This window comes from Sphaeramia orbicularis, chromosome 16 (genome assembly GCF_902148855.1).
Source record: "Sphaeramia orbicularis chromosome 16, fSphaOr1.1, whole genome shotgun sequence".
NCBI lineage: Eukaryota > Metazoa > Chordata > Actinopteri > Kurtiformes > Apogonidae > Sphaeramia > Sphaeramia orbicularis.
Window position 1 is genome coordinate 7,530,308 of NC_043972.1, and position 12,390 is coordinate 7,542,697.

At 34.4% G+C, this 12,390-nt stretch overlaps 1 protein-coding gene across 3 annotated transcripts in view; it reads left to right on the forward strand.

The window, feature by feature from the left end:
• The window catches only part of spire1b (spire-type actin nucleation factor 1b), a 73,390-nt gene that overhangs the window by 38,710 nt on the left and 22,290 nt on the right, over positions 1-12,390 (forward strand). For all 3 annotated transcript variants that reach the window (XM_030157887.1, XM_030157886.1, XM_030157888.1), the window contains exon 4: positions 3,360-3,485. In XM_030157887.1, the coding sequence (XP_030013747.1) occupies positions 3,360-3,485 (126 nt within the window). The remainder of the gene's footprint in view (positions 1-3,359; positions 3,486-12,390) is intronic.

Genomic DNA, 12,390 nt, shown 5'->3' on the forward strand with positions numbered 1-12,390 from the left:
TGTCTTTTATGTTTTTCCTTATTTTTTATTTATTGATTGATTTTTTTTTTTTTTTTTTTTGGCCTGTGGGTTGGGTGGGTGGGAAGGGATGGGTTGACTGTGCATTGACTGTTACAAATTGATATGTCTGTTGTGTTCATTGAAAATGTTCAATAAATATAGTTGGGAAAAAAAAAAAGCCAATATGTAGCATAGTTCAGAAAGTTGACCTGATTGAGCAAAATTAATGTGATTTTTGGATTCAGCACACCAAAATTATCCTAAATCAGCTCAGAAAACTTAAACAATAAATTTGTTGTTGACCAGTGTTATTGAATGTTTACTGATGAAATGCACAACCATGAACGAAATAAGATAAATTAAAAAAAAAAAAAAAAAAACAACTAAATATGCAACCAGATTCTCAAAACTGAACCTCTTAACAAAAACAAGGCAGTTGACACAGTTCAGAGTATTAAAACTGATGATGCATGTATTGTTTTTCTGTATTGCTAAAACCTCTGTTACTATTTGGGCTCTTACATACACAACTACACAAAATATACAGTCTTTATACTCAAAACTACCACAAATACAGAAGTACAACATAAAACACTCAACAATATACATAGAACAACTTGACTATTATGGTTGCAGCTCTGGTTTACGCAGAGGAAATACATAAATAAAACAGCCAAAATTACACTTATTAAATGCTTTAGCCCATAGGTGTCAAAGTAATTTTAGTTCAGGGGCCACATTCAACTTAATTTGACTTCCAGTGGGTCAGTTCAGTAAAATAAAAACACAATAACCTATAAATAATGTCAACACCAAACTTTTCTATCATGTTTTAGAGCGAAGACTTTAGAATTTAGAATTACATGATGAAAATGTTTACATGTACAAACTATCCTTTAAAAATGTGAATTACATGAACAGCCTAACATTTAATAAGAAAAATAAGTGCAAGTTTAACAATATTCTCCCTCAGTTTATTGGTTACACATGTGCATTACAACTTACAGATCGGAGTGGATCTACAAATACACAAAACATTTAGTAAAAGACAGAATATTGTTAAAATTACACTTACTTTTCTTTAGACATTTCAGGTTGTTCATAATTGTTCTAGTTATTCACTTTTTTTTGTTAAAGGATAATTTGTAATTTTAATGTTATTTGACCTTTTTTTTTTGCATTTTTTAAAAACTTTTAAAAAAATTTGGAGTTGTCATTATTTATAGGTTATTATGATAGTATTTAACTGGTCCATCCTACTTGAGATTATAATGGTCTGTATGTGTCCCCTGAACTAGAAAACTCTTGACACCATTGATTGTTAATATCTTCAGTGTCATTTTTGAATTTCACAAATTCATCCCACTTATGTTTGACACCCCTACTTTAACCCTTTCATGCACTGTGGTCACTACAGTGGACAGTTCTTCTCCAGCTGTTCTCTTGTATATTCATAGGTTTTGTTGTTTTAGTTCCATATGAACCAACACATTGGACACTTATGCAACATCCCATAATACACTGCAATTCATACCATTACTATAACTTTGCTGTTCTTGATAAACCTGATCTGCAGTAACATGTTAACCCTTTCATGCATTAATTATGAGAAGCTTAATCAAGATTTTTTGTCCTTGTTTTTCTTTTATTCCTTTTTAGGCATGAAAAAACAAACAAACAATGTGATTGAATTTTTTTATGAACCTATTTTTCAGGGTGTTACAAAAATATCCACTCAGCTGGACACCATGCGTTTAATTTTAGAAGTAAAGAAACATGTATTTACTGATATACTGCATAAAAACTATGAAATAAAAACATTAATACTGCTAATCTGATGTTTTCTCACATTTTAACATACCTGCATGGAGATAATTTGCCAAAAAAACCCAAAACAACCTTTTTGTTAAAAAAACAAACGAAAAAAAACCCAGTTAATTACAGTCTAATAACAATTAGAAATTTTTTACACTCAAACATGTTTCTGCAGATCAGGTTTATCTAGAACAGCAAATTTACAGTAATGGTGTGAATTACAGTGTATGGGATGATGCATAAGTGTTCACTGTGTTGGCTGATATGGAAATAAACCAACAAAATCCTTAAATATATAAGAGAACAACACCTTTGAATAGCTGTCCACTGTAGTGACCACTATGCATGAAAAGGTTAAAGTGTAAATCAGTTGTTATTTATTAGACAAAAAGAGTTGTTTTTTGCATATTATATGAGGTAATAACTAGCATTAGAGTATGTTAAAATGTGAGAAAACATCAAATTAGCAGCCTTAAAAATGTCTTTATTTCATTGTTTTCATTCTACTTTCTGATATTGGGTTTTAAATACATATTTCTCTACTTAAAAAACTAAATGCATGGACATTTTTGTAACTCCATGAAAAAAAAAATTTGATCGCAATTTGTTTTTTTATGCCTAAGGAGGTATAAAAACATGCCAGAAAAAAATAATCTTGACTAAGGTTCTCATAATTCATGCATGAAAGGGTTAAGAAAATGTATTTATGTTCAGATTCCATTTACAGCACAGGTGTCAAACATGCGGCCCGGGGGCCACATCTGGCCCGCCAAAGGGTCCAATCCGGCCCGCGGGATGAATTTGTGAAATGCAAAAATTACACTGAAGATATTAACAATCAATCCACATACAGACACATACAGACCAATTAGATTTCAAGTGGGTCAGACCAGTAAAATATTATCATAATAACGTATAAATAATGACAACCCCAAATTTTCTCTTTGTTTAAAAAAACTAAAATGACATGAAAATGTTTACATTACCAAACTATACTTTTATTAAAAATGTGAATAACCTAAACAAATATGACGAAATGGAAATGTCTTAAGAAAAGCAAATGCAATTTAACCGATATTCTGCCTGTTCGTAAATGTTTTCTGCAATTGTAATGCAGATTGTATTGCACATGTGTAAATGATAAACTGAGAAACTGAGGCATAATATTGTTAAAATTGCACTTGTTTTTCTTAAGACAATTCAAGTTGTTCATGTTATTTAGATTTTTAAGGAAACTTTGTAGATGTAAACCTGGTCATGATATAATTTTACTTTTTTCACTGTTATTATTTTATTGGTCCGGCTCACTTGAGTTCAGTTTGGGTTAAATGTGGCCCCTGAACTAAAAGGAGTTTGACACCCCTGATTTACACAGTCCATGTAGAAGGATGTTTGGTTTCTGCTGAGGGTCTGAAATAGCTGTAAACCCTCCTAGAAAATCCTGCAGTAAATGATTTTCTATTGCAGTGTAAATATATCATAAAGGCGTCTGGATGAACTGATAAGTGTAACTGTTTTTTTTTTTGTTTTTTTTTTGTCTTTAGCTGTGCACAGCTCATCTGCCCAGTATGTCTGACGCCCCCAGTCACTACCAGGCGGTGTGTCGGGCTCTGTACACCGAAACCAGGGAGCTGCGCACTTTCCTGGAGAAGATCAAGAGCGCCAAAGAGGTGGGTCCTCCTCCTCATGTAGTTTTGTGAGTTCACCGACCAATAGACCACCAGCTATTGTGAAGGCGCTGTGTCCGGCATTGTCCTCATCATTGTTGTCGCTATCTTCATCTTTATTATCAGTTTCTTCCAGTCATCTTCTTCTACAAAACTATTGGTTGGATTTACTTCAAATTTTATATGTATCTTCCTCGGGACCGTGTCAACAAAGTTTCTTCACAATTTTGAGATTTTTGGATTTTTTATTTCCTTTTTCCAAACATATCACATCATCACGCATAAACTACTAATATTAGAGCACTGGTAAATTACCCACCTGTAACCAGAAGGGGTCTTCATATCGATATAGTGGCTTTTTATCCCACATACATCAACTTTGAGTATCCATGTATATAATATATATATATATATATATATATATACACCATAAATATCTACACAGAGGTTATGTTATGTTATGCCCCGGCCTAGGGGTTTACATAATATGCTCACTTTATCCCCTCCCAGCTCCCAAGCACACACGTCAGTCAAAAAAAACTAAAGTTCACAGTATTTATTTTTAAATCAACTAAAGAAGGGTTAGGGGAGGGCACGGCTAAAACGACAAACAAAATATCTTCTTTCGGAGTTCCAACTAAATTACCAAACCAAAATAAACGCAAGAAATAAAATGCAGAAAACTAACCTAAACTCCCTAACCAAAAACAGGAAAAAAGGTGAAAATAAAAGAGCCGACCTCCCCTACCAAAAAGGGATCGAATTTACAAATGGATTCTATTTACAGCTATATACAATCTCGAATAAACACACTAACACACGAAGACTGACGGTCACACACGGGAACACACGGTTGCAAGCTGGCAGGAGGCAAGAGAGAGAGCGAACTGGAGGATCAGTGCCATTTTTAAAGGGGCCGGGCAATCACGCTCCACTAATCAGCTTCCTGTAAAGCAAACAGACACAAAAGGGCATAGCACACCTACAGGACGGGCGGAGAACACACACACTAAACAGAAACATATATACATATATACACGTGAATAAACAAATTATGACCCAGGGTCATAACAATCTAATCATAGTACACACACGTACAAACATAAGGTATGTGATCATTGTCTTTTCAGTGTGAGTCCTCTTTAGCCTTTAGTCTTTGAGATCTGAAGATTTCAGGTATTTGCTCCATTTCAAAAAAATATTCTTCTGTCTTGCTCTGCATCCTATATGACATTTTTTCATATCCTCCTGACACCCAGTAAGTAAACATTTTTGCCATTTTACATTAAATAATTGCCTTAATTGGAAACAGCATGATGCAACAGTTTTTTTAGATACATTTTTTTATTCTACATTTTGTCCTTTTCAGTGGACATTATGTAATTTTTTTTATTTTAAAGTAAAGCTGTGAAACTCTTGTCCACTACAGAGGACAAAAATGCATTGCTGGGTCTCAGGAGGATATGCCGCTACTTTTCCCACTTCTGTCATCCACTCCTGGAATGCAGGTTCTCCATATTTCTTCCAGTTCCTCATTATAATTTGTCGTCCAGTCATTAGAACAGTCTGTATCCAGTCTTTTAGTGGTTTGGGAAATGCGGACAGCACTTGAGGGTCACCTAATATAAAGAGCTTGAGGCATAACATAAATTGTCTTTTTATAACATTAATAACATACCTGTAAATCTTCAACTAAGAGTGTTTAATTATTGGGATTTTTGGATTTCTTGTATGAATTTTTGAAATATTAAAAATTTGCCTTTAGTTATAATGGTCCACATTTTGATGGTTTATTACAAGGAAATGGTTAGAGATCTCAATATATTTACTATTGATCACTGGTAGAAGTCATACATGGACTTTGATTGGATTAGTTGAGTTCTCCTCCAGTGAAAGTACCATCCACTTCTATTGGGAGATTGATCTCCTGCATCCAGACCACAGGACTCTAACATAGAGACAGAACCTGACAACCTCACAAATTCAACTTGTTATTGATTCTTGATAGAACATGCTGATGAAATACAGGGACGTTGATCCTTTTTTGTTTTTTTTTTACTTATACGTTGGTTGTACTAGATATTCATGCACAGTAAAACATCTGCATCATATACGCGTCATATCTAACAAGGAAAACGTGATGCACAAAATGATCCACTGTAAAACAAGGCCACGGGATGATCACGGGCCGTCATCGTCAGGAGGTTTGTGGCTGTACGCTCTACTGATCAATGTGGTTCCTGTGTTGTGAGTGAACTGGGCTCAGTGACAGCACCGGGTGAGGTAAAACCAGCAGCAGAGTTAGGGAAACTGTTGCTGAATGTGGTGAAAACTGGTCCGTTACACAGAGCATGTTTGTCTGCATTTAAGCGATTGTCATTCATACCACTGAGACACTTTGAAGATTTAGTTGCTAATTTATTGATTTTGTTTCCTGTTGAACGCTCATTCCATACCAAATCACCCAGAAATATTCAATATAATATGGCTTGAATTTTGTATGGAAAATTGATATGAATATGAACCTAAATATGAAAAGTCTCACCTAAATTCATGAGATTTTAGATACTTTTTTAGCTATAGATGCTTGAGATTAAACATCTAAACCTTGATAATTGTTTATTTTTCATTTGATTTGCTTGAAATTTGTGCTGAACATCCAAAAAACCCTCAGGATACTATGCAACACATGCAACCACATTCTATTCTTGTAAACTCTGCCCCAGTTTTCTTTAGATATTTATTCCCAGGTGCATTGAAGAACACTTTTTTAGAGGTTTATTGGAGTTTTATTGGCAGATAAATTGTATTTTTGCAAAGAGACAATTTCTGTCACTGCCAAAAATGTTGCCTACAACTGTATTCGTGTGGGTAGATACTGCTTAAATTAAACTAATAAACAGAAAAATGAAGGATGCCAAATTCTATTCTTGCCAAATGAAGAATTCCGTTTCAGTTACAAAAATTTATTTCCTTCTCTATTTTTCCCTATTTTTCACTAGTAACCCTATTTTTTTCTCTTTATTTCTATTAATATCTTGATTGTGCATAACAATGACCACCACAGATCCTGCGAAACTTAGTTTCAGAGCTGAAAAAAGACACATTCTGACTGTTTCACAAGAAGGAATGTCAATATGTGTTGCAGATAAACAATATGAATAACAATAAAGATATTTTATTCTGTTTTAGTTAAACGATGACAGTATATGATGCTACGTTTCCTCTCTGCAGTATTTTTGTGTTGTACTTGCATCTTTTTCATCTTTCCTGCTAAAAGATCTGGATTATAGCATTTAATAGGCATGAACAGCAGAGGAACAGCCATCAGACATCTGTGCTCTCTGTTTTAGAACAGAGAACAACCAGCTGACACTGAAGTGCATCTGTGGAAATGAGTGTGCATAAAGACATGAGTGGACATGTGCTGTGGAATTCATCACACATCCTTTAGTGTTCATGCTATAGCATAAATTTCAGTATCTCTGAAGTCATAGCTTTCACTCATGTCATTTCTGTGCTCATCGTCATCTTTACCTCTATAAGTGAAACTAACAGGCCGCGTGTGCGTCACTGTTGTTGTTTTTCATTTGAGGCATCTGTCCGGTGTGTGGTCGATGGGTTGACAGGTTGAAATGAGCCGCCGTGAAGAAGGAATGACACAACTGATGACCATGTCGGACACAGACGACAGAATCTGCAGACTCGCTGACTCTCATTCTGTCAAGACCAGTTAGTTCAGGTTCATAGCTTCACACATGAATAAAATAATCATAGAATAGAATAGAAATGAGTAAAGTAGAACAGAAATGAAATGAAATGAATAGAATAGAATAGAACAGAACAGAATAGAATAGAATAGAATAGAATAGAATAGGTTTTTATTGTCACTGTTACAAGAACAATTTAAATCTGTTCAGCAGCTAATACTTAAAGTGCTAAAAGAAAGACTATATGTATATATATATATATATATATATATATATATATATATATATATGTATATATATATATATATATATATAAAGTACATAATAAATAAACATAGCATATCACACAAAATTATACTGAAAATATACATGGAAAAGTATTGATAATATACAAAACTACAAAGAAATACCAAGAATAGAGTAGAATAGAATAGAATAGAATACAGGGGTTGGACAAAATAATGGAAACACCTTAAAAAATCAACAAAATATAATTTAATATGGTGTAGGTCCGCCTTTTGCGGCAATTACAGCCTCAGTTCTCCGAGGTATTGATTCATACAACTTGTGAATTGTTTCCAAAGGAATTTTAAGCCATTCTTCAGTTAGAATACCCTCCAACTCTTTTAGAGATGATAGCGGTGGAAATCGACGTCTTACTTGAATCTCTAAAACTGACCATAAATGCTCAATAATGTTGAGGTCTGGGGACTGTGCCGGCCATACGAGATGCTCAACTTCATTAGAATGTTCCTCATGCCATTCTTTAACAATTCTAGCTGTATGGATTGGGGCATTATCATCTTGAGGTGAAGGTGTTTCCATTATTTTGTCCAACCCCTGTAGATCTTTATTACCACTGCAACAGGAACAGTGAAAATCTGTTCAGCAGCAAATAGTTAAAGTGCAAAAAGAAAGACTATATATTCATTCACCTATGGGCGAAGGCTGGACTAAGACTTTATAAAATAGATAATATAAATGCTATATAAAGTATAAAAAAATATATAGTATATAAAATATCACACAAAATTATACTGAAAATAGAAATTGAAAAATATTGACTATTTGCAAAACTACAAAAATACATAGAATAGAATAGAATAGAATAGAATAGAATAGAATAGAATAGAATAGAATAGAATAGAATAGAATAGGTCTTTATTGTCACTGTTGCAGGAGCAATGAAAATCTGTTTAAGCAACAAGTACTTTAAGTGAAAGTGAAGAAAGACTATGTATATGATATAAAAATTATATATAAAGTATAAAAATGTACATAGCCTAATGTGTAAAGTATATAAAAAAATCACACAAAATTGTCCTGAAAATATAAACTGAAAAATATTGACTATATACAAAACTACAAAGAAATTCTAAGACTAGAAAAGAATTAAACAGAATAAAATAGACTTTATTGTCATTGCAAAATACCGTTGTACAGTGCAACGAAATGTGTTCTATGTTCTGTAAGGTGCTCAGAGTAAAAATATACACATTAATTATAAAAACAGTCAAGAATAAAAATATAAATAGAAAAACAGTCAAGTAGAACGACACAAACACACACACGCAAAAGTGAGTCCGGTATCAATAAAATGTGCAGGATGTACAGGTGACAGTAATGATAATGATGTCAGGTGTTTTTAACTAAAGTGAATAGTGAAACGTCCTGAGTACAGGTTCCGTTCCCATTATTTACACAACAGCAGAATGCAAGTACATTGTGAAGTGTCCATGACTTGATTTTCTGTGACGTGAAATTCTTCCACACAGTTTCTCTCATTAGTCCTCTGTTGCAGATCCTACGTTTGAACTTGCTGAAAAGTCTGACTTTGATCGTGACTTTGGGAAAATGAATATGAGTTGATAATCAGACTCTTTCATCACAAACACATCATCAGCTCGTTCTCATTTCCCCTCCGTTCACATTCAGACCGCTCCTCTCAACACAAAGCCTGGTCTTGTTGGTGAAAGTACAGGAGTCATTTTGGGCTTTGTTTCTCCTCAGGAGGTATTTGGAGCTCAGCTGTGAGGAGTAGTGTGTGTTTGTGTGTCACCTCAGGCTTCCTTCTTGCTATGCACCACTACTGCTGCTGCCCTTTTGAGTGTGCGTAATGCATCTGAATGAAAAGAGGGGATTTGGTCAGTTATGTAAGAGAGAACAGAGAAGACTCCAGATTCCAGGGTGATGAGAGCTAAGAAAGTAGCATTTGAAAGAGGAAAAGTGGAACTTTTTAAACCTGGCACCTCAAACAGAAAAAAATCTTGTGTAATTTGTCGTCTGTATTTTTAGTTTCCAACCAGTTCCCTTTATGGTCTTTGAAGTCCTCAAATGTACTGTATGTTTACAAAAGCATCGCATAAGCAGAAGAACTATTATAAAAACATCCAAAACGAACAATGTGAACTGGTATTAATATGTCAAATTCATTTAGACCAGTTTGCAGTGTGTGTTTTCTGTGTTCATGCCACTGTGGATAATGTGTGTCAGTTGTATGAACTAATCACATGTTATATTCTATCACCACTGTCATGTGATTTTCCACCATTTGGGTTCATTGTGTTCCTTCTGTCATTAACGGTAATATCTTTTAGAAATAAAACCTATTTCCAAATACCTAAAAAAACAAACAAATCATATTTGACAAATAACAGAACAAAGAAAACTCATTATTAGGTTATTTTTGTGTATATACCAGAACGAACTAGGTAATTTAACAGTATGACGATTTCTTTTTAACAAACAAATATGCAAATGCACAGATATTGGTACAAAAAACTAAACATTAATCAAACTTTAGGCAAAAGCAGTAGATTTTGGGTGAAATACATATTTCCACAGGTTTGAAGACCATGCCAACTTATATATACATTTTAAACATCCTTTAAACCAGGGGTCTCAAACATGCGGCCTGGGGGCCAAAACCGGCTCGCCAAAAGGTCCAATCTGGGCCACGGGATGACTTTGCGAAATGAAAAAAATCACACTGAAGATATAAACAATCAAGGGTGTGAAACTCATTTTAGCTCAGATTCCACATACAGACCTATATGATCTGAAGTAAAATAATAGCATAATAACCTATAAACAGTGACAACTCCATTTTTCTAGGTTCTAGGTTCAGCTGGACTAGTTTTGCTCTTTTGAAGCAAAACCAGTCCAGTTGAACCTCAAAGAACAACCAAGAAGAACAATGACCTGGGCAAATGAGAAATTGAATGAGAAATTGTTCTTCTTTTAGTTCCAAACTCCAAATTTTTTAACAATATTATGCTCCTTACCAAATGTAATTTGGTAAGTCTAATTTCTTAGACTAATTTCTTTATTAATCCTGAAAGAAATTGTGCAGTCTGCTGCTCTCATACACACATCACAGACGTTAAAACAGATAAAAAGGAGATAGAATAAATGAACACGCATCACTTTATGCAAAAGATAAAATAGCAATGAAGAAGAAGAAAACTGGAAAAAACACAAAATGTATGGTGTGATTTCAGTGTTGTGACTGCTCTACATCCAGACCACAGCAGATGGATGCATATATGAGTGTGCACGGCGGTCTGGTGTGTGAATGTAAGTGAATCTGTGTCCATATGTACAGTCTATGTGCCAGATCTCCATGACCCCCCCCTCATGGTCTGTATTGGAGAGCAGAGCCTTCCCACAGGGGATCTGCTTTTATCCATCCACCGCAACCAGAGACGGGCTTTGTCTCTCACAAAGACACCTCCTGCTGCTGCAGATTCACTGAAAAGCGACTGAATCGGAGGCAATTCACGGAAACAGCTCGGCCTCTGTTTGCTCATGGATAAGTGCTTCATGTCAGCTGTTGACAGAAAGTGAATAAGTGTGAGCGGGGCTGGAAAAACGAGGTGTGGTAATTGGCCTAATTGTTCATGTGGACTTGCAGCAGTCAGCCTCAAGAGGGTCACTTTGCATGGTTTAATTAAAATTTTGCACCATCACTTACAGAAAACAGCTCTAGATAAACCTTTTGAAGTGTAAATACGTGGGTTTGATGTGGCGTCATGATGTGAGATGATGGCACTTGGACGCTGATAAGATAATCTGCTTTCCACTGGGTTCATTAGTTCTGCTTTAACCCTCGATGACCGAAGGCATCTAATGATCTAAAATATTTGATAACTTTTGAACTACTAATGTTATCAGCACATTTAAATAAGTCAGGTGAAATGCAGTTTCTCAGCTTTTCTGTGGAATCAGATTTGTCTTTTTTGGACGTTCAGAGGCTCCGTAGTGAACGTGGAAACACCGTCATCTTTTGCAACACTGACCCACCAATAAAACCCATATACAGTCGCAGAAAAAATTATAAGACCATCAAAAGTCATCAAAAGCAATGGTTATACAATTAAGTACTAACTCCTGTGTGTATCATGTGACTAAAACAGACAGAAAAGAAAACATGGAATGTCTAAAAGCACTGTTTTTGTCAGTACAATGCCATAGATATTGATGTAAGAACTGAAGTGATTTTGGTTATTATCAAGAAAACATGGAAAATGGATAGATATCAGCTCTGAAATTAAACTCTTATGAGCTACTTTTGTTGTTATCATTATATTTGTCCAAACAAATATGCTTTTAATTGTACCCGGCATTAAAATTAACAAGAAATTGAAGAAAACAAGGGGTGGTCTAATATTTTTTTCTGTGACTGTAGTTTCATTGTAGACATTTATTTTAAATCAGTTAATGATCTATTTTGCGAGCAAATTACATTTTTCAGTTTTGTCTGTTTTGATATAATAACCATTTTATTAGTTTAACTAATTTATTTATTTTATTTAACCTTTATTTTACCAGATAGGTCAATTGAGAACCAGCTCTAATTTATTTCATTGCATTTATTTCATTCATGGTTGTGCATTTCATCAGCAGACATTCAACATTCATCAGGTGAACAAACATTTACACGTCCCTGTTTGAAAAGGAGCAGGATGAAGAAAATCTTATATTTCCTGCTCCCTTCTAAATAATAATAGCCTTAATGGAACCATGGTTTATAATGACGACCTGGCCAAGAGGCAGTATAGTAGGCAGATAAAACAAAAAAACGAAACAAAGAAGCAAGTTACAAGTTACAAAGTCACGTGACAAGCCATAATAGTGCTAAAACAGAATATTATTTACAGTGATATTTTAAACAGAGTAATTATTAGCAGGTAGAATAT